The sequence below is a fragment of the Haliaeetus leucocephalus genome, unplaced genomic scaffold (genome assembly GCF_000737465.1).
Source record: "Haliaeetus leucocephalus isolate CR32 unplaced genomic scaffold, Haliaeetus_leucocephalus-4.0 Scaffold577, whole genome shotgun sequence".
Lineage (NCBI taxonomy): Eukaryota > Metazoa > Chordata > Aves > Accipitriformes > Accipitridae > Haliaeetus > Haliaeetus leucocephalus.
Genome location: NW_010973013.1, coordinates 1,288,037 through 1,311,265, shown reverse-complemented (window position 1 = coordinate 1,311,265; position 23,229 = coordinate 1,288,037). Strand labels below are relative to the sequence as shown.

The 23,229-nt window shown below is 37.8% G+C and overlaps 1 protein-coding gene across 9 annotated transcripts in view; it reads left to right on the top strand.

Moving 5' to 3' along the window:
• TMEM63A (transmembrane protein 63A) overlaps window positions 1–23,229 on the top strand; it is a 61,191-nt gene that overhangs the window by 180 nt on the left and 37,782 nt on the right. For 8 of the 9 annotated variants that reach the window (XR_775032.1, XR_775030.1, XR_775031.1 and 5 more), the window contains exons 2-17: window positions 902–1,033; window positions 1,936–2,132; window positions 5,010–5,089; window positions 6,666–6,729; window positions 8,156–8,193; window positions 9,366–9,508; window positions 12,031–12,082; window positions 13,247–13,355; window positions 13,753–13,823; window positions 14,265–14,345; window positions 14,945–15,068; window positions 15,429–15,562; window positions 17,922–18,059; window positions 19,997–20,150; window positions 20,909–21,015; window positions 22,715–22,801. Coding sequence is in view for 4 of the 9 variants with exons in the window: in XM_010577715.1 (XP_010576017.1) it covers window positions 1,947–2,132; window positions 5,010–5,089; window positions 6,666–6,729; window positions 8,156–8,193; window positions 9,366–9,508; window positions 12,031–12,082; window positions 13,247–13,355; window positions 13,753–13,823; window positions 14,265–14,345; window positions 14,945–15,068; window positions 15,429–15,562; window positions 17,922–18,059; window positions 19,997–20,150; window positions 20,909–21,015; window positions 22,715–22,801 (1,568 nt within the window). In the remaining 5 variants the exon portion in view is untranslated. The remainder of the gene's footprint in view (window positions 1–901; window positions 1,034–1,935; window positions 2,133–5,009; window positions 5,090–6,665; window positions 6,730–8,155; window positions 8,194–9,365; window positions 9,509–12,030; window positions 12,083–13,246; window positions 13,356–13,752; window positions 13,824–14,264; window positions 14,346–14,944; window positions 15,069–15,428; window positions 15,563–17,921; window positions 18,060–19,996; window positions 20,151–20,908; window positions 21,016–22,714; window positions 22,802–23,229) is intronic. The other variant, XR_775033.1, reaches the window with a different exon arrangement.

Below are 23,229 nucleotides of genomic sequence, written 5' to 3'. Positions count from 1 at the left end.
GCCGGCCGCCTCCCGCTCCTCTCCAGCCGGCCGCGTTTTCTCGGGGCCGCCTCCCCGCTCTCCCGTCAGCGGCCGCAGCGGGACCCCGGCCCTCCGCGGGCTCGGGGCGGGGAACGGGCGGCCGGGGCAGCCCTGGGGGCGTCCCCTCCCTGTGGAGGGGCGGCGCAGGGCGAGGGGCTAACCCCCGCCGCGTCCTCCTTGCCCAGAGGCGAGCGCGGAGCCGAGGGGCTGACTCCCTGCGCTCCCTCCCTTAGGAGCCCTGGGGTTCGCCGGTGTGCCGCCCGCCTGGGGAAGCTGGCCCCGCCAGCCCCGATTCCACGCCCCTCCGAGGGCCGGGGACACTGTCAGGGTGCCAGCCAAAAAAAGGGCGACGGTTTCTCCTTCCCAGAGCCCGTACGGCTGCTGGCGTTCCCTGGAAGGAAGGGTCGCGCCGTGCCGCTGCTTGCGGGCTCGTTTGGTCGCTGCAGCGCAACTCCACCCGTGGGAGGTCTTGCCCTTATCTTCCTGACAGCTGGCTGGTTTAAAAATAATGGCTTTCAAAAATTGGAAGCGGCGCCTGATAAGGTCCAGTGTGTTACTTAAAATTTAGCGTGCGGTCTCTGCAGTTGTCGTGGTGAAGGTTTCCAAAGTATGTTCAAAAATACTGTCTCTCTTCCGTCAGCCCTAAATTTCAATCCTTAGAAAGCAAGGACAGATTCATGGCACAACTGCGTGTGTATTTTTTTTTCTTCCTGTTAAGAAACACAACAGTTGGGACGACGTTTCTTCTCTCCTGTGTCACGCAGTCCAACATTTAGTAAATGCTGTTTTGGGAGAAGTATTCTCCATGCTGTTTTTCCAGTGTTTAAAGGGAGAGCTTGTAGTTATTCATATTCTCGTTTTGGTTTTGTTTTGTTTTCAGCATCCAGAATAGTGGTGTCATCAGAGACCTGTGCATTCCTCTTACAGAGGCATGATATCCCAAAAATAGTGTCCCTGGACCTGGGTGATGAGGACCTACGATATTTGCCTTCAAAGGATAGAGTTTTGTGGGGTATGCTTTCTTTATGAATTTATCAGTCAGAAGTGCGTTCTGCATGAAGCATGCTTTTGTGTAAAGTACATGGGAATCATCAAGTTAATAAGATCCGAGAAAACAAATGTTTGAAGTCGAAAGCCCCCAAAAAAGTGAGCAATTGCTTGCACTGATAAAAAGACCTTTGTATCAATAGCCAAATCTTGTGCATTCTTGTATGTTACTATTATCTGAGCAGGTCAGTTGACTAAAATGAGATAGATGGCTGTTCTCATAGAAAATTAGAAATACTCTTTGTTCTTTCTTGTTCATGATAAACTGTAATTACTATGCTGTTCTTTTAGCTGAATTCTATGAAAAAAGGAAAATCACACAATATTTTAAGAACAGAGAGGAGCATGTGTATTTGTGTAGTAGTTCTTCTCTGTGGAATTAGTGGTGAATTTGTTAATAATCTCAAGGTCTTGACATTTGAATAGAAAGTTCACAAGCCGGTATTGTTCACACATGCTCATCAACTAGGAGCAAAATCTTCAAACTGCTATTGTTGGAATATCTAATGCCCGGTGTTACTCCTAGAATCAGAATCCAGGCTGGAATAAGTAGTTCAATGTTACAGATTAGAAGATAGAGAAGTTTAGTTTGTGTGGGTCTTCTGCAGTCTTCCTTGGATGCCTGTAGAGGACATAGTTGGTTAGATGTCTGGAATCCTTGCTTGGGCACTGCTACTAACTGAGCCTGTCAGTTATTGTGAAATATTTTACAGGGAAAGATTGTCAAATATGACTTCGCTTCCAAAGTGGTTTCCTGGTTGAGTCTTCCTGCACTTTTTGTACTTTTAATGTTAGCACATCTCACAAATACCAAGGCAAGCTTTTCACATGGTTGTCTCACCTTTTCTTTTCTTTTTGTTTTTTAAGGGAAAACCAAAATGAACCCTTTCTTTTTTCTGGGTTTTGGACATTCTCATCTAGTCTACTTCTGGAATAGAAGTCTACCTTTCAACTCAACAAATGAGACATACTGCTACAGCACTGCCCAGGGCAGCACGGTGCTCCAAGGAGTAACTTTTGGTGGAATCCCAACTGTCCTGCTGCTTGATGTAACCTTCTTTTTTGTAAGCCCAGTTTCTGTTTCTTGTATTGGAAATCCTTCTGGCCTTTTCAAAAGTTAGATTGTTCAGAATTCTGTTATTTATCAGGTAGGGATTTGTTTCTGAGAATCTTCAGAATAATAAATGTGCTAAGGCCATCTTGGGAACATCAAAGCACTTTTCAAGTATTGATAAAGGTTCACGTACATGTGGGATGACAGTGTCGCTGTATGTTGGATGTGTAGATGTAGAGAGAGTGCAATATTATGCGGTCTGCATGTGGAGTCATGGTGGGCTTTGTAGCGGTAGCTCAAATTTCTATGTTTTGTCTTAACTGCAAGAACACCTTTTCCTTACTCTGGGTTTAAGTACTGGGTACCTTTTCAGGAAGAGGATGCTGTTGCTAACTTGATTGTTTTTCAGAAGGAAATACAATATGGAAAATCTGTCCTTTCACAGATTTTTTAAAAATTAGATTTCCTGAAGCCATTGAGGAAATAATGTCCTGATCAGCTCAGTCCTGACCAAAGGAGGAGTACGATTAGTTGTTGGTCTGGAGGCCTGAGACTCCAATAAAACTTACAGTTCTTTCTGTTAAGTTTGGCCTAGGTGGTCTTAAGCCACCAGAAAAAGAGCTGTAGATCTGAAATTGGCCTGATAAGTGAGGTTTCTGGTAGTAAAATGAGACTAAAGGGATCACATAGTTCCTGAGTTCTACAAAACCACTGTGTGTAAGGTCTGAGCAGGTAGTTCTGTAGGAACGTAGAGGATGTTCCTAAAATTTATGTAGTGGCATTCTTTGCTATTGATTTGGTGTATGCAGCGTGCTATCATAAATCCATTTTCCAAGGGTGTACACTATTTATTGATTGCATAGCATTTAATAAGATTTAGTTGGAGTGTTTGGGGGTGTCGTCTTTTTTTTTTTTTTTTTTAAAGCTGTGATTGGATTTTAAGATACTGAGTCTCTGCTTTTGAGTTCCTTGCTGTTGAACCCTCCTCTCAAACATCATTAGGTAGAGAGTTAGATGTAGAAGAGATGTAGAAGGCTCCTCTCCAAGTACTGCAATTTATTGAGCAACTCCTGTATTCCTACGTTCGTGACATGTTTACAGCACATCCCTTTAGTAACTGTAAGTTGATGGGTTTCTACATATTATTTCTAGGCTGGTTTCCTAAGGAAGTGAGGTTTATATATTGCATTGTCTTCCCATTTTGTCTGGCAGTTCCTCCTAATAACCGCAGAATACATTAGCTAATTTCAACCAAAGTTGTTAAAGACTCTAGGGAACTTGATATCTTGAAATTCCTGATTGCATGAAGTTTAATGGCCAGATGAATGAGAAAGATCTAAATTTATATTCCGTGTTGTGAGGAAGGCTATTATAAGAAGGTTTAATTAATTGTGAAATGCAGAAATTAGCCGTGTAATCTTGACACATGGATAATCTTGACATGTATCCTGGCTGGCCAGTTGGTATTTGCATAGATCCAAATAAGTTACATCACTAGCACCACTTTCCAGCCAAACAAGTATGGGATGTAGGAGCAGCTAGAAGGTGAGGGCGTATGCTACATATGCATGGAAAACAGGCCTTGTTACTTCTGCTTCATTGCTTCGTACAGAGCAACTTGTTTCTTTAAAAAAAAAAAAAGAAAATGAAATGCATCTATGAAATACATAGTGAATTTTTTTGTTTGTTTTCTTAGCCTATTCAAAAAGTGAAAATACAAAAAGTAAAAAATACATTGCAGAATGTAAAGGGAACTAGGCCTTAAGCCTCATTGTTTCTAAGACTATTCATGTTAGACATATAACTAATGATAGAGATTGCTTTATATGTGATTAATAGAATGCAGGTGCTTATAAAACAATATGCATAAGCTGCTTATTTGTCCCATGTGTAGCCCTCACCATGGCTGGCTTAAAATCCAGACAAGCTGAATCAACAGAAGAAGGATCATACATCTTAGATCTAAGACATAAGAATAAGAGTGATTAACTGTAGAGTAAGATGAATTAATAGAATAACCTGAGTTATTTTCAGAAATTGAAAGGTGGTCTTTGATGTGTAAGAAGATAAGTGACTGTGGTGATTGGAGACCTTCTGCCTATGACCATTAACTTCAGAATAACCGGGACAAGACAAGTTGAGACAGGAAAATGTATTGGACTTTTGAAACCACTGGAGAATAGAGAACTGAGAGTTCGTGGAAGAACACCTAGAACTTCTTTTGACAAATTATCAATTGCATATTGTTTTGGAAATCGTATATATAGAGAGAGAAGGTGGTTTTGAGTAGTCTTTTGCCATTCGCTGCAGTGGTGGCCTAACTCTGAGTTGTTAATAAAGCAAACCTAGAGAAACCCATGTTTGAAAATCCTTTAACACAGAAATCAAATATAAGTTTCTGGGCTTTATAAGTTATAATAATACATTACTTTTGCTGAGGATAAAAAGAATTCTCATACTTGAGAAAATAGTTGAGCCCCTACAGCCTGTTTACACGACTGTTTAAAAATAAAATAAAATGTCAAGTCTTCCATCATAGTTCTGGTCATTAAGTAATGAATAATAATAAAGGTGTATTTATGAAAGTTTTTACTTCCTCTCAAGTACTACTTGCTACTTTTCCTGTCACAAACCTTCATGCACTTGCAGTTTATAAGTATTTTTGCATGCAGTTCTCCTTCTTTTTAAATTAGAGCAGGAAGGCAGGTGTTCTGGTCCTGTGGTTCCAGACAGGTTGGTTTGTAGCATGGCCACCACTGGGTTGGTTAACATATGAGAGTTGGCTTAGGAACTAGGACAGCATTTTTTGACAGTTCCTATACACCTAAGAATAATTATTATGAAGCGGAAAAATAAATATTCAAAGATCTTTGTTTTTATTTTCTAGATTTTAATATTACTGTTTTCCATTATAAGAAAGAGATTCTGGGACTACGGTCGTGTTGCTCTGGTGTCAGAAGCTGAAAGGTAAAGATATGCAGACTGATTTGTTGAAACCATTTGGGGAATGTGGAAGTAAGTTCACTAAATAGGGCTTAAATTAAGTGCATTTGTATCAGTTGTGTTTGTAATCGCATGCACATATTTGTTAAAAATGTCTTCATGCTGCTTTGTGTGAAATATGTCCCACTCACAAAGTTCCTCTTTGCAGTGTCAGTAATAAAGTTGTGTGTTTGCCATTGTCATGAATTTCATTCTACAGTTGTGGGTTAAGGAAGTGGAAGTAAGAAAATAAGCTACTCGTCTGCTAACATGTCACATACCTATGCATTGATGTTTACAGTGTGTTTCTGTGATAAAAGGATATTAACTATTTTGTTTATCTTGGCTCAAGCCCAGTATCTTCCCAGAGCTCTCTATACAGCCTGTGCCATAATATTTTTGAAGGTGATTAAAAATAAAAAAGAAATGTATCACTGCAGGTTTCCGAAATTCTTCACTGATATTTAGTAATACTGCAAATGAGCCTTTGATTTTTATTTTTTTAAATTTTTTTTTTAATAGTATTATTTCTACAGGATGATGTCTTGGGATGTTTAAAAGCTAGCTGTTTATTTATGAAGTGGGTAAACTTTAACAGCGAGCCTTTTCCTGGTATTAGTGGTGTAACTAAGTTGTGGTAAATTCACAACTAAGCAACAGGAAAGGACTCTAAACGTGGTTTTAGGTGTAATCCATGTACAATTGTGAAAAGTAGATGGTGAAAAAAAAAAAAAAAAAAAGATGGACTGTAACCGAGACAGCTAGCTCAGGCAGCAAGAATGAAGGTGCTGTAGTATAGGCTTCCAAGTGAGCTATATAGGCCTGCATGGGACAAACAGGTCCTTGAGCAGTCAGACACCTAGGAGCCTACGTTATTGTCCCTGCTGGATTGAGACCTGAGCCAGCTAGGTCAAAATTATCATAGATACACCTATGAATACGCTCCATTTTAACCTGCATTGTCCTGTAATTATGGGCACCTCACCATTGCAACATTTCTTTTTAGCAGCAAACTAAAACCAGGTATTTTGCTATATTGGAGGGCTACAGAGTCTCTAAATGTTTCTAGCCTTGCTACAGGACTGAATTTGTGTGAGGTGGTGGCCCTGCAGGTAAGGGACTTAATTGTGCAGAGAAGTTCTGAGTAGTGGCTGGAAGAAGAAGGAAGAGAGGTGGAGGGAAAAGAGGTGATGTCTTGTAATAAGGAATATCTGAACAGGAAGCTAGCTTGCAAATCTGATCTACGCTAGGCTTCCAAACCTGTGTTGCATTTTCTTATGTCACTGTGCTTTAATATTCTAATAAAACATTGTTTTCTTTCTAGTTCAGTTAAATGCTCTCACACTGGGAGCTCACGTCCTCCCTTTTCAACATGAGACACAACGAAAGTTTCTATAATTAAGCATATGCTACAAGATGAAAATCACAGCTTTCATAAGTGAAAAAGTGTTTTTTTACTACTTCCCTTAGTTATTTCAGAATTGTTAAAGTTGAAATAATTCTATGGGATTCCATCATCTGTTATTAAAGATACTTAAAAGCATCATTCAATGTATTTTAGTGAATCAAGATACAACCGATTGTCAACATCTTCGTCAGTACCTGAAGATCTTGAATATGATAGGGTAAGTATTCTAGAGTTTTGATACGTTTTTTTAAATGTCAACTATTTAATGGTATTGGTCATAATTTGCCATTCCACCTACCCCAATGAACCAGTCATTAAACTGGAAGACCATCTATGTGCAGAAATTAATAATGCATTGTGTATTGTGTTTTTATAGAACCGTATGTAACCTCTCTCCGTTTCCTGACAAACTATTGCCATATCATAAACCAGTATCTTGTGTCGTTGTTTTTAAGTGACTTTTTTTTTAATTAGGAGGGGGACTATGTTTTAGAGCTTCAAAGGGGAAGAAAAAAAGAATACTAAATAATCTGTGCTTAAATAACAGTCCAAAAGATTACATTATGTTCACATTGCAAATAATACCTAGTTGGTCTTTATAGTACATTGTCTTCCTCACAAAGATGAGAAAATTGGATGCAAGTGTGAGGCTACTAATAATGCCATGTGCTCTTAATATTAAAACTGGTTTGGAGTGGAAGATAATTTTTTGGCCAAACTTTTAATTGTTTCCATCCATGGTCTCTCTGGAGTCTTTGAATTCACACATCTCTATCTTTTGTGTCGCAGTTTCAGAATGAATCATGCGAGAGTTGTCCAGTGGTGGCAGCCTACATTTTAACATGTTATATATGTATCAATTAGCTTAATATCTAGCCTTGCAACTAAATAATCATGTGAGCATTAAAAGCATACTGGTGTTTGATCAGGATTGCTCTTGTATTTGTGTAGTTTTCTTCATCTTTTTTAAAACCATAAAGCAACTTTCTCAGTGAAACTGTTGAATAAAAACATGTCTCTCTAGTTGGATACTATTCACGTGAAAGGAGAGAGAAGGGTTTTTTTGACCTATACTGGAACATTCAGCGAGATGTGATCTCTGCTGTACAGTTTCATAGGAGTATTTGTAAACCTAAACAAGAAGCCTTTCTGTTACTGTAATAACAGCATTGTTTCTAACTACCGTTTAACTGATTAGCTTGTATTAGACTCTCATGGAGTTTATCCTTGAAACTGGAGAATCTTTGGAAATGGTTTTGGAAAAAAAAAATCACCTTTTCTGCTCTAAAACAACCCATTAAAAAATAATTTCGTAGAAGCCTCAGTCTTGACTTCAGTTCATTGGAGATGGGATTTGGATACACTTGTATAAATTCAAGAAGCCCAAGCAATAAATGTGCAAGTAATAATAAAAAAACCCCAAACTTAAATACTCTCTGAAGACAGATATATAAAGTACCTTGTAGAAAGTGTGTAGAGTATTAGGTATTTTTCTGTATGTTTCTAAATGATGATTTCAGAGCAACAAACTGCCATCTTTTTAGCTAAGAGATTGGCTTAATAGAAACACTTCTCTTACTTGTACAGATTAGAGACTATTTTTGTGTGTGTTAGCTCCTAAAAACTTCCTTCTTTATTTATAGGGGTTTTGTTCTTGGGTGACAGCTGCTTTTCGCATGCAGTAAGTATATGAAATGGAAATAGTGAGCTGTGGTTTGCTTTGCTCTTTTTTTTTTTTTTTAATTAAAAAAGGTGGTTACATTCAAAATTTTTTTTTTCCTTGAGTAGGTGGAATTTCATACAAACAGTAATACAGGTGCCTTTTGTGGGGTAGAAAAAGAATATGAAAACAAGATCAGCTTATGGGAATACTTCTTCAGGATGCAGTTGTCCTTTTGCTGGCAGCCCAGGGACTTCCTGCTCTTGGGACAGTGTGTACCCTAAGTGAATCTATGGCATTCATATAGATTCTGAGCTAATAACTAGGCTCTAGGCTTTTACCCTTCAAAGAGTACTGTGTGGGTGTTCCCCTGTTTGAAGCCAATAGGGCCCTGGGCAGGAAATGGGGTTTCCCTGCAAGGATTTCTGTGAACAACTGGTGGTTTAGTTGGGGCTGGAATTGACTAACTAGGAAAAGGCCATCCCACTGTTTCCCAGAAACTGGGTGTTAGATGTGTGATGTTCGTTCTTTGTATCTCTTGGGACTTAGTAAATCATGATTTTTAAAAATGAATTTCTAGCTTGGGCACATTGAAACAAAAAAGGGGTGGGAATTAAGCCTGTCTTTCTCTGGTTTTGCTAGTTCAGTTCCTTCCTTTTTCAAGAACTCCTATTTTAACAATCTGTCCTGCTGACAATGGATAGATGATGAGAGTTCATTCCAGAGCCTATTAATGTCATCTGTTAATTGGGTGTCATAAGAGTAAGGTGATTCTGTTGTAATTTTCCTCATGGGGCACCTTTATGGAGGTGAGTGAACACTGTCACAATGTGATCTTAAAGTTTGAGAGCTAGACTTAACACCTTGTGACTGTCATGAAGCAGGTCACAGCAAATGACTTTGTCCTCTTTTAGGGTGATAAAAAAGAACTTGGATTTATATTTGCTTTTCAGATTACTTGTTTCCCTCTTAAATTCCCTTATGTTAATTTTTGTATGTTGATACTGCCCAAGAAAAAGACACTTTTGGAACCTAAATTTATGCGTGAAAGAACACACGATGTTGAAAATCAATAAGGATTGATGGAGATGTCACTGGGTAGACTGAGAAATTAGTGTATGTTCAAAAACCACCCCCCAAAACCCCAAGGATATTAAGTAGACTGACCATGTGCTTTTCTGTCTATGATGCAGTGATGACGAGATTCATGAGAGATGTGGTGAAGATGCCATACATTACCTTGCCTTCCAGCGTCACATCATCTGTTTGTTGATTGCTGTCAGCATTTTGTCTGTGTGTGTCATATTGCCTGTCAACCTATCAGGTGATCTACTTGGTAAGAATTTTTTTTGTATTCTGAGAAGAATTTTGTGTTTTATATAATTGCATTTTTTTTATTTTGGTAAACTTTGTAATGTTTTGTTTGTTTGTTTCCCCCCCTCAGTCTGATATGTGTGTCATTTTGTGTGAAATTTGCACAAGAGTAGAGGGTTCTTTAAACGTCTGGCAAAAACTGTTGTCAGAAACAAGATGGCAGACCACATGCAGACATAGATGACCAGACCTAGAAGGCTCAAGGCAAGGTTAACTTGACCTATGCTCTCTTAACTGATGTTTATCTAAGCAGTCTATGGATTTTATTGGTGTTGATTGCCAATGGAAACTGTCTTCACAGTTCAGAAATCTTTTTCTAGTGTCCAGTCTGAATCCTTTTTGCTTTAATTTAAGATCATTACTTTTTTTGACCTGTCACTGGGGAGAATAGATTATTCTTTTCCTCTTTGCAATATCCTTTTAGCTGCTTGAGGATTATCAATTAATCTGTGCTTTTTCCTCTTTTTGATAAACCAGACCAGTTAATTTGGTCATTAATGAGAAATGTTTTCCATTTGGCTGATCATAAAATCATCAGCCATCCTCTGAACTTTTCTTTTATCTAGCTAGACTGTCTCCCGTTGTTCCCTTCTGTCTTGGTTTCTGGCTCAAAACTGGACAAATCTTCTCACTGAGAATTTGTCCATGCTGACTAAACAAAGAATTATTTCATGTTTCTTGCAGTCTAGTCCTGATTATGTCTGTCAGTGTGACACCTACCTCTTTCCATTATTAACTCGCACTCGACAAATACAGTGTGTGTGTCCTCTAGTCTGCCATTCAGGTTGCTAATGAGAATACTGGTAGACAGAATTCTGTTAAACCCTGTTTAAACTTTCTTCCATTTTTGATAATGAGCCCTTATAAACCCACTTTATACCTGGCTTTGTATCAGTCTTGTCAAGATCATGTTTACACAGTTCTTCACAGTTGATCATCTTGGTGAACAGTGATGCAAAAAAAAAAGCAGTAATTCATTTGGTTTTCCGGAGTACTTGCTTGCCTTTTGTTTTCTTTGTTCTTATACAACAACAATTGCATCTTATTTTGTGTACTGACCTTGCTATCTTTGTCCCTATAATTTATTCTCTTCTATTGTCCTTAATAATGTGGCCTAGTTTTTGTTTTCAGTTTACTCCTACCTGTGTTTTAAAGAGCCTTGTGACATAGCCCTCGTATGTAATGGGATACGTTGTACTTGTGCCTTTAGTATTGTTTCTTTGTGGAGCCGCCATCTCTGACTTCCTTTTTATGAGCTCTTTCTTAGCAGTTCTGTTTTTATTAATATCTGCTTTCTTAAAGACCATTGCTGTTCTCTTTTTCTTCTTTGCAAATCTTTTTTTGTCCTTTCAAAGGACCCTTTATCACTTCAGTCAGTTCTCCTTCCTTGCTTTCCATCTCTGTGTTCTTAGCCAGCATTCATAGTTTTACAGAATCAAATCCAACACAACTGGTGCCCTAGTTGCTGTCTTCACCTCCTTTGTGAAGTAGAGAGAGAGATGCTGGTGCTTTCAAAGAACTTACAGAATGTAATTCCCCCTTCTGGTCTAGCTACTATCTGTATATTTATACCAAAATGGATTTTGTAATATGCATCAATTTGTGTGCACTGTCCTCCTCTAACTACAATTTGATAAAAGTTGTAGTAGCTTGGATACCAATAGATGCTCTCTGTTAATTCAAATGGCAGAGTATGGCTGGCCTTCTAAAGCAGGAGATTACAGCTTCTGTTTTCCTGCATTAATTTTCGTGATGCTAGGAAGTACAGCTGATAAACAAATATGAAGTTTTAGTGTCTCTCCCCTTCTTCCTCCCCTTCTACTCTGTGTGGATTTTGTGCATTTGGAATTCTTTCTGTTGTGATGACTTAACATGCAATGTGATTTAACAGTCTATGCTAGAAGATTGTTTAGCTTTCCAGGTACACTTAGCTCTTTTTCCTTTGTGAACATGTACTCATTTTCACTCACTTGCATTATCATTTTTTAAAATACTTGACAGTCTACAGAAACAATGTCATATAAACTTTCTCATTTTTGACCTTAGTAAGGTTATCGGTACTGTGTTGTCAACGCTGAATTAATGCAGTTTAAAAAACTGAGATAAAAAATCAGTGAAGATGGAGTAAAAATGTGAAGGAAATACATTCAAATCCCTAAACAAAATCGACATGAAGGGAGATTGGAGGGAGAAAGGGAACTGCTACAAGGATCTAGTATTTAGATTTTTAAAATAATCTATTATTTCTCTTGATGGGTTGAATGTGGTATAATCCTGGAGGTTTGTTTTTTTTCCAACTTTAAAATGCAATACAGTGTAAACCAGCATTGATTATGATTCTAAATCTTTTTAACAATTAACATGCTCAGCATTAAGAAAAGTATATCAACTTTAAAAAAAAAATAGAACAAAAGCTGACTCTTGGATATTTTGCATGTGAATGTTGCAGCAATTAATTATGCTACTTGTTTTTGCTCTTCTTAGATAAAGATCCCTATAGTTTTGGAAGAACAACTATAGTAAACTTGCAAACTGGGTAAGTAAATCTTGCAGAGTACTTTTATGCTTATGTCTTTTTTCTGCCATAGTCTCTAAACGAATAAATTGATACTTGCAGCATGGCTCATGGGGTAGGAATTACTTATTCAAGCTTCATCAACTGGAACTGGGATATGTTCTGCTTCAGGCTATGCAGTTACAGTGCTGATAAGAAATCTGGAGACTTGGCTTCTACTCTGTCAGCTCTTACTTCTTACACCACGTTTCTCTTGGCTAATGACTGCACATCTAGTGATAGTATTTTCAGAAATTTCCACATTAAAAGAAACCATATTTCAGAAGGAAAATAAAGCTGACAGCTTTACTAGAATGTGTAACTGGGATGATTTAAATTCTCTTACATCAGATTTATGTGTATGCATATCTCTCCCATCTGAGATCATGATTAAAATTACTTCTATGTGTTTTAAAAACAGTCTGTAAAAATAGTTGAGATACAAAGCTGTAATTTTTTTCTGTTTTATTACTTGATCAATCCACATCTATCTGTGCTACTATGTCCAGTAGAGTTTCTGCCAATGCACTTTGGTTTTTTTTAACCATGTTATGAATCCTAGTAACTAGTGGGGATTTTTTGTTTGGTTGGTTTTTTTAATCTGTAAAATAGGTTCCTGTATTTTAGGTTAATTGTGATTATTAATGCTCTTTGCAAAACTGAAGAACTGTTCACAGAACAGAACTTCTGTAAGCTTTGAGAAAGGAGCTATCAGAGAAGCAGAATTTACTCCCTGTATTAGGCTGTTTTCAGTTTGAGTAAGGATTGTGTCAAAGAGAGTTCAATTATGCACTCAGCTCAGTAACTGGTAAGGCCAATAAGAAATGTTTTGGCAAATAGCATGGTGTGTGCTATTGGGCATCTGAATGAGAAGGTGCAAGCCAAACGCTGCCTAAAAATGTCCATGTCCTAGAAGATCTATTTCCTTTGTAGGTCTGTTACCCATAGAATTTTATGATAAGCAAGTAACCCTAATGGATATCCAAGGCATCTGCATAGGCGTGACTGACTACCAGTAACTACCTTTTTTTCCTTGTTTTGTGTTCAACAAGAGGTTCTGATCTGCTTAGCATTTTGATGGCTACTTGTATCAGTTAGGCAATTAGTTCTTCCTGTTTCTCATATTCATAACATTTTGTCTGACAGTAATAATCTTCTTTGGCTGCACACCATTTTTGCTGTTGTTTACCTGATTCTAACTGTTGTCTTCATGAGACATCACATGAAGTATGTCACATATAAAGAAGAAAACATAGTAAGTTTCTGTATTGGGGTGAAAAAAAACGTACAGCATGTTTGCAAGTGGATAATGCTAAAAAGGCAAATTGCTAAGATGCCTCCTGCTTGCTAGAATGTGACATAAGTGTGAAGGAATTCACTGAAAGCAAAGCTTTGCTGAGTGAATTGTGAAAATGGATGGAGAGAAGGGGGTTGGGGAGGGATTTGTGAAATTTTGGTGTAATCTATTACCAATGTAGAAGGTGAATGTGGTGCTGTCTTGAATAGATGCAGCTCCCATCAAAATCAAAATGCCCTACCTTTTTTCCCCTCTACAACACAGCTACTTGTGCTGTGTCAATGCCTTCCTCATATTCTTGTTTTCTCTTCCATGACATAGTTTCTCAAAATTGGAGTTGCATTTTCTTTTGCAGGTTAAGTGCACATTGTTTATAACTGGTCTTCCAAAAAATGCAAAAGAAGAGACGATACAAGGCCATTTCACGTAAGTTCCATTCTTCAGTAGTACCATTAGGAACAAACAGGAGATTTAAAATTGTCCTAGTAGTTTTACCTGCCCAAGCAGAAATGTTTTTTTGACTTTTGCACTGTTTAAAATTATTATTATGTATCTCTCTTCTAAAAGCATATCTTATTCCTTAGGCAGAATTGAGGAAAGACTGTATTTCAATAAAGTTAGCTAATCTTAGAATTAGAATCTAAGAAAGTGGCTGTGTCTCCACGCTTTCCATTCATGCTCCCACATGACCTTTACTTGAGAATAATGCTGCACATCTCATATGAAAGTAACTTTCAGCAGCTGTCTCTCTGGAAGTCTCCACTTTATGATATCTCATTCAGAAATGAAATAAGTGATCGAGATGTCAGTTGGACATCAGTGATGCTCTTTGAAACAGTTTCTTCATTGTATTTTCTGTTCTTACAGAACTGCCTACCCAACCTGCACTGTGCTGGAGGTCCAGCTGTGTTATGATGTAGCCAAACTTATTCATCTCTTCAAAAAAAGGTACTTGTTTTTGCAGTCTACCTGAGTTTAGCATGATTTTATGAATGCTTTGCCAGTCCTTAATCAACATAACCAGTAGTACTAAGCTTGCACATACTGGAAGTGAATTCCACTGTTAAAGTTCTGGTCTGGACTTCAGTTAGATTCAGCTGTGTTTTAAGGTGAGTTGTGGGGTTCTTGTAGGTGCGATATGTTGTGTGTTGCATAAGATAAGCTTTGACTTGCTGATTATTCATGTATGTATTTAATTATTGTCAGGCAGTGCAAGTTGGAAAACTCAACTATTGAATTAATAACTCTGGGACCCTGCTTCTTTGGCTGGAGGTGCTGGTCACAGGAGAGAAAAGTGTTATCTCCTGGGCTGTACATTGGGTTTTTTTCCTGGAACCTCACTACAAGTGTAGGCTGTATAATGCTATTACAGGCTTGAAAATAAATTATACTAAGGAGCCAAAATAAGATATATGAATATCTCTGGTGACCGATTAGTTTGTTATCAGTCCTTGACATAACTTTTTCTCTTGGGGATTATATTCTTCTTAATCTTAATGTTGATACTGTTTTCTTGCAAAATGTTATGGATGCATTTTTCTGTCCAGAAAACAGGCAGAAAAAAGCCTGACTTACTATGAACACCTGCATCAGAAGTATGGCAAGCGGGTCCAAATCAACCCTAAGCCATGTGGTCAGTTCTGCTGTTGTGAAATGAGAGGATGTGAAAGGGTAAGAGATTGTGTTCATTTTTAATGACGGCTAGGTAAATTGTTAGAAGAGTAGAGAATAGTTTTTGTATGACGTTTTGTTGAGTTTTGGAAAATTCTTTATTCATTTATTGCAGATAGCTCATGCTTCATGTTCTTGCACTGTACAGAAAAGGAATTCCCAAAAACTTTTGAAATGTAATCTTAGTGCAAAAATTGTAGTGCAAGGAAAACTTCCTGTTTGTTTGTCTCGCCTTGTGACTTGATTTGTAATTTGTGGAAGTAGTATGAGGAAGAGAGACTATGGTTTGTGTAAGCTTTATTTTAATGAAGATGTTAGCCATCTGGTACTTGGATGTAACAGTCAACAATATCCCAACAGGAGGATGCTGTAGATTATTATACCAAAGTTAGAAATGAACTGATGGAAGAATATTCAAAAGAGGAACAAGCTGTTCATAATAACCCACTGGGAATGGCTTTTGTAACATTTCAAGAGAAATCCATGGCAACCTAGTAAGTTTTTTCTGGCGTCTTGTTTGTTCTCTTTTAACTATAATAATACAACTGATCTGCTGTTTGTGTTGCTTGTTTGCTTATGTTGGTGGTTCTTCCTTTCTTCTTCTTCACTGTCCTGTGGATTTGGTCTGCTTTGCTTTCCAATAAGTTTTCCCATAAGTGTGCATTTAGCCTCTATGCTTTGAGTGAAGAAAATATCTAAGGGACTGAATGGCTCTGGACATTTTTTTGGGATAAGGAGCCTTTCTCTTCTGTATGGGATCCAGTCCATCAGTGTAGGTTAATAGTAGGCCAGACTGACTGGCTCTTTAATATGAGTTACTGATCTCTTCATTTTCTGCTGTGCAAATGGTCCAGTTACCAAACTATCAGAGTGGGTGCAAATTACACTGCTAGTTAGTCATCTCTACAAAGTAGAGTCAGTGACTGACCTGGCCATAGGTGATAGATACACATTATGTATCTCTCTTCCCTGTTAATATAGATACATGCCTAGGCCTAATATCAGAAGTTGTTCAGTGCTTTTTACTAAGTCATTTGTAGAGAAAATGCATGTAGCCTCTTGTTTTCTGCTGGCACTTTGTGAGCATCTTTTACTAACAGAAAGTGGGTAACGGGAAGCAGAATAATGTTTGTATTACAAAAATAACACATGCTTTTTTTTATTCTTGATAGCCTCTCTGACTTAAATTGTCTGCATTCTTTTGACCTTCAAGTCATGTTAGAAGAGCCAGTCTTTCAGGCTTTTTTTTCGAGGAAGTCCAAGGTATAGAATTCCTTGCAAGAATTTGAGATGCTGGAGAAAGTTTTGCTTGCTGCTCTTTAACCGAGTAGTGATTGTGTGGTGCAATCTGCCGCACTCTTCATTTTGTAATGTTATACACCATATTTAGAGAATCTAGAGCATGAAATAACATTTTAAGATGTGAAACTGAAAGGAGAAATAAGCATTGGCGTTCCTTCTGTAGCTGCTGATTTGTCGTATACGATTTTGATGGGATAGTCTCTCCTTGGGCATGTGTTCTGAGTTGCACTGCAGGCATCCGAGTTGAATTATCAAGAACTGAAAAGATTTTAGTTTGTTTAGCTTGGAATTGATGCAGTGGACTCCATTCTCTGGAAAATTAGATGAGATTACATGCAAAGCTAGGGCTACCATCAAATTAGAAAGTTATTTGGTGCCCTTAGTAGGCTCTGCTCCACAGAGCCCTGAAATAGGGTGGGAGAAACAGAAAGCCAGGATTGAGGTTCGTGGAGCCAGGTGGTTGTAGAAGCTTGCTTAATGGTGGTGCTCAGTCGTATGGCTGGTAGTGCTAAAGCTTGCTCTGTATGTATTTTTAAAAATAAACTGTCAAAGTGTAATTAACTTTCTTAAATACTTGCTGCCACAAGATGCTGACAATTTGACATCACTACTTGAATTCTGGTAAGGTAAAGATCTGGGTTTGGGGGGTTATTTTCGTTTGTTTGGTTTGGTTTGTGTGTGTGGCTCTCTTTTCTTTATGTTAAGAGCACAACTGAGAAACAAGCATGTTCAGGAATTTTAGAGTCTACCCATTCAAATATAATATATACTGTTTCCATGCTAGTGTAATACAGCTTATCTGGAGTGGAACTTCTTTTACACAGTAATGCATACGCAGTTGTACTGTCTCTGAATATATGCCTAGCACTTCTATTGCTGTGTTTTGAGAAATCTTTGAAAGCATTTATTCTGGCTATGTTTAAATTTTGTTTAAATACATCGATTGTCAATCAACCTATAATATTAGAAGATAAAATTAAGTATTGTGATTATTTTAGGAGTGGGTGAAAGAGGGTAATATTTTGAATTGTGAGAATACCAGCACGTTAAAAATTTTTCTGAGCATTGGTACTCAAGGCAAAATTGGCTAGTTTTGATACTAGTGTAATGAAATGAGAGTGCAGACTAATCCTTTAGTCTGCTTTGATTTGAAACCAGTTGTAATTACATAAGGAGGTGTTTGGAAAACTGGCAGTCTTTAATTTTTCCAGTGCTTTCAGGCTTTGATTTTTTTTTTTTTTTTACTTTTTTTAATATTTTTTTAAATATGAGTCACTGCTGTTGTTTCTGTTGGTAGAAGCACCAAACAGTTCAAACCACGACTGCTTTTTGTTTCCAGATTTGTCAGATCTCAAAGACCTGCGGTAGTAACTGTTTATATGATGGTCATTACATGCATAATACAATGCTGCATTGTTGTCTAAGTACTATCTTGATCTCTGGTTATTAAAGGCAAACAAACCTTTGTCAGTATTCCCAGTCTTTCTCATTACGTATGCAGCATTTTCAGGTGTAAAAATTTGGAAAAATTCTCCTTTTTCTTCCTTACAGTATCCTTAAGGACTTCAATGCCTGCAAATGTCAGAGTATTAAGTGTAAAGGAGAACCCCAGCCATCGTCCTACAGTAGGGAGCTATGTGTATCAAACTGGGAGGTTACATATGCTCCTTATCCTGAGAATATTTGTTGGTAAGATTCCTGTCTTGCATCCATTTATTTAGGGTAATGTAGGTTTAGAATGGGGACAGGAGGAGGGGGTTGAGTGCATTTTTCTTTACCCCTAAACTAAGACTTTATGTAGCATTTGTACTTGGCTGATCTGCATCTTTATTTCCATTACTACTGTTCTTTGGCCTTGGGGAGGCCTCTCAGAGGCTGACTAGGGTTTTGCCACCCCAAAGTTCTCGTGCCTGCAGTTCCTATTAACTAAAATAAATAAATAAATAAATAAATAAATAAAATTCAGCTTATTAATTAATGTCTGTGCCTCAGTGTTTCCATTTTATGGGGTTAATGCATATCTACAGTTGAGATCTGAGGAAAGCAATTTGGTGTTAGTGCTGAGTATTCTCCAACTATGTGTATGTTTTTTGAGTTGCCACATGATGAGTATAACTTGATCCACTCTGTGAACTATGGTCTGTCTTCTAACATCTTTTTATTGACCCAGTAAATTTCCCAGACTTTACCCACTGCTTACAGGAGAGTGTCAAAAAATAGATAAATACTTTTTGAGTTAAACTGTTCCTGTGCTGTCTTCTGTCATGCTTATAGGCTAAAAATGACTAAATATTTTCCAGTTGCTTTGCAACTAACTTAGGGTTGGGTCAATATAATCCCTTATTCGTATAACAGTTGATTTGTTGACATTTCCGTTGACCAAACTGAAACTGCAAGACACAAACATGCACAAGTTACTGCATTTCACCTGTATGTAACTGTTTTTTTAAAAAAGTACACTTCCCCCTAATGATTTTAACAGAAAATTACTTTTAAGGTGACTATGCCATCTATTTCTGATAATCGACATAATTGAATCTTCTCTAGAACTACAATTCTGCAGTTGGGAATAAAGTACAGAATCTTTAACCATAAAGCAAACAACCAGCCATGATTCTCAGATGTGTTATTTTGAGACATGAATTAAAAATCTCTTGCAGACTGCTTTCCACGTAGGGTCAGTTTAATCTGCCTTTTTTCATGGAAGGGTTCTTGCATGCATGTGTGCTTCATTTCTTCTTCCTTTGTTCAAGCACTCTCTTATGGACACAGGAAATGATCGTTGAGACTCAGTGGGTTGAAGCACTTACAAAGCTTTTCTAAACATTTCTGAGAGGGGAGGATGGTGGGGTTTTGTTGTTCATGTTTTTTGTGGTGGGGGTGGTGGTTTTGGGGGGTTTTGTTTTTGTGGTTTTTTTTCTCTGTTCTTCCCCTCCTCCCCCCACCCCGAAGAAGAGGAGGCACAGGGATTTGCCAAGTTACTTACCTAGGTTCACAAAAAGAGTTGTCATAATTGGGTATGTTAGTGAGCCTCTGTATCCCTGTTTTGTCTGTTCTAAATACTTGGCTTTGGCTGGGGTTCAAATCATTCCAGTGCTTTTGAGAACCATTTCAGATAACATTTAAGAACTTTACCTGTTTAAGACCTATTGTTGCTGTTTTAATATGGCAGGAAGGGATGCAGGGATTTTTAATTTTTTTTTCAAAATCATGGTTTCTTGGTAGATTCTGCCTCTCATAACTATTCTCCTTGCAGAAATTCTCTGTATCTTCTTCTATCTCTGTCTCTTCTTGTTCTAACTTTTAGTACTTCTGTATTATTAAACAGCGGAGGTGTTTCACCAAACCTTGACTACATTAGACATTATGTTTGTGTTATGAAAGACTAAATATGTTCTTCTGCAAACACAATTTATGTTATCATTCAAGAAAGGTTGCACAGTTTCCTTTATTTCTAATAGTAACTGGAACTTGTGTAGTGCTTTGTTATACAACTTTGAGACTATGAAAGCTCAATTTAGAAAAAGCTGTCACTCGTTACTTGACGGATAGTATATATATTTTTTTTATCAGCAAATGCTTACTGCTTGGTTTTATGTCCTTTTTTTTTTTTTCTTTTTTTGCAGGAAAAATCTTTCAGTGCGTGGACTGAAATGGTGGTTTAGATGGGCTTGCATTAATTTGCTTCTTTTTATTGTACTGTTTTTTCTTACTACTCCTTCCATAATCATCTCAACCATGGACAAGTTCAATGTCACTAAACCTATTCACTACCTTAATGTGAGTATCACCATATGTTTGGATATAGCTGTGTATCAGCCCAAAATGTTGATAAACTGATAGGTGTATAGTAAGACAATGAATCAATGTCTATAAGCTAAATTCAGTTGAAATTCTCAGGTCTGTTTTATGTAACTGCTGATTAAAAAGCATATGTCCAGAATCAGGTCTTTAGTCTTCTTTTGTTCCATGACAGTAGGCTGAAGCAATTTCACCTGAAGCTTTATATTACTATAAATGTCTTGTTTGTAGTAAAAATTTGTATTTCAAATGTAGATAATTCTAAATTTTGTAATCAAAAACTTTTGCCAAAAATGGAATTTCAAGTCCAACTTGTATTTTGATTTTTATGGCGAGAAGGGGGGAATTCAGATTTTAAAATCTGAAGTAAAATGCCATGGTTTTATTTGGCTTATTGGATTCAAAACAGGATGGTGTGTATATCTGGTCCTAATTTGACTGCAGCTAAGGTCTCTTACAAACTGTTCATTTTAAATACTTCCCAAGCTGATGTAAACTACATAAATACTGCTTGCGAGACTTCACTCTCATGGAATTTAATTCCCAGTCCCACTCTTGTTTTTTTGTCTTGTACACTAGTGCTGAGCACTCACTCATTTTAAGACTGTATCTGAATATAATTTCTGCAGTTCAACCTGCTATAATTTACAAATAGCAAAATATTGCAGCCTCAGTTGTACCGCAGCTGCATTAAAATGTTTTTAATACTTTATTCTTCCTTTTTTTCCCCCCACTAGAATCCCATCATCAGTCAGTTTTTCCCAACGCTCTTACTCTGGTCCTTCTCAGCTTTGCTACCAACAATTGTATATTACTCAACTTTGCTGGAGTCCCACTGGACAAAGTAAGCAAGGTTTTACTCTGTTTTGGCCTTATTAGCTGAATATGCTAAAATAAATGGAGAAAGTGCTTATCTTCCATGGAGCTCTTAAATCCACAGACCTCTCATAGCGGGGAATGTCATGTTCTCATCTCTTATTAATGTTAGAACCACCACTCTGGAGTTTAAGTAATTTGTAATCAACACAGCAAGTGTAATCTGACCACATGATTTGCTTATGCTCCTTCCCCCCCCCCCCCCTTTGTTTTTAATCAGAAAAAAAATGTATAAGCAGGCTCAGGGGGTGTAGCTTCAGCAGGAGCATGGGAGGTGCCTCTGATCCCATAACCAGCTCGCTCTCTGGGAAGATAGGAGGTGTGGGTTTGGATGACCTCCAGGCTGAGAACATCACAGAACCCCAGAATCCTACTTCAACAGACAGTGCTCCAACTGCTGGCATGCTACTTACAAAAAGGACATCCATCTTTTTGTTGTTTTACATGGAAAAAATGGTCTGGATGTAACTCTTGGTGTCCAACTCAGTTGCTTTTGGATATTGTTAGTGGTGATCTGAGAAGACCTGTGGCACCAAGGCCCAGCAGGTGTGTTGATGCAAGATTTTCAGATATGACTGGTGCGCTCCAGAGATGTGAAGCACAGTGATGTGCTGCTGACTTGGAGAACTTGGCACAGCTTGGTTTGGCATACCAGATTTCATCCCCAGTTTCCCTACAGTTAGATAAAAGCATGATACTGCACACTGAATCCCAGCTTCATTTAACTTCACTCAATCTTTTTCCATAATGCCTGCAGCTATTTTTTGTTTGTTTTTATGTTCTAAGGTCAATTTTTTTTTTTTACTTTTTAATCTTTTGTACCATTCCCTTGTAAGACACCGTGTCCAGAAGCTACTGTTTGTTCATCACAGTTGTATTCTTTTCATCAACTTTTTTTTTTTTTGGTAGTTGTACTAGGCACATGAACTTTGGGCCCTTCTCAATCAGTTGAAATAGTTTTTTAAAGTCACTAGTGATCACAGATCTGATTTCAAGCCTCTGTATAGTTATCCTGATATGTCCCACAGTGTCCAAGGGCTACATGATCCTATAATAAAACCTCTGTGGTTTTAATGCCCTATCAGATACCACCTTTAACAGTCTGAATAGTTTATAGCAGTTGCTGCACTTTTCTGGCAACAGTGTGTCACTAGATAGATGTTCCCGCTACTGTAGTAGGGGTATAGCATTAGTAGCGTCATGTTGTTACCAAAGAGTTGACACTTGGCAAAGACAGTCAGGTAGCTTGTCCAAGTGTCTGGTTTCTTGGCAGTGGTGCCCTTTTATGAACTGGCTAATCCCTCTTGGCATAACACTTGAAGAGCTGTTTGTTTACAAGCTGTTGTGAGATGTGAGTATCATTGGATGAGAGACCAGCTGTGATTGTTGCATATCCCCTTGCTTGTGGTGCAGACCTGTAGTGATGGTAATCCAGAGTTTGGATTAATGTTCAGAAATGTTTTCTTTGCCCAAGAAGATACTGAGAGCCTGCTTGGTCCAAATTAGTGAATATCTCAAAGATGTTCGTTTTGTGAGTATCTTGTAGCAATGTGATATGGTAGGGAAAGCTGCAAGTCTGACAGGTGTGGACTTTCTCGGGGCAAGATCCTTCATGGGTGGAAGTCTTTTGTATGAGTTTCTTACTGAGTAACTTTTTATGTTGGTAGATCTGCAGAGAACAGAATAATGATGCATAAAGTCTACATATTTTTGATCTTCATGGTATTGATTCTGCCCTCCCTTGGTCTGACCAGGTAAAGAATTATAGTTTAATGGAGTAATGTTTGAGGATTTTAATCGTATGAGACAACTTCTGTTCTTTAGCTGCTAGTTGAGGTATAGTTGATGTACCCCCACTCCCTCCAGTGTGTATGGTTGTACTGTCATTATGCATTAGATTTCAATGTTTATCTTTCATGTGAGGACCTCGTAGCCCTTAAAGTTTCTAAAGGCTGACTTTTCTTTTAGTAAAGAAATTTAAGACCTTGTAAGATCAATGACTAATTGAAAGTTGTCCATACTCACCATCGTAGCTGAGAACCCAGTTTCCTGACTATGTCTTATACTTCAGTTATAGTTGTCCTTTTCTTTCCACCTTTACAGTATTTGACTGTTTCCCTGACTAACCTGGTAACATGTATTTGTCCTATCTATATAACTGCTAAAAATGAATCATTAAAAC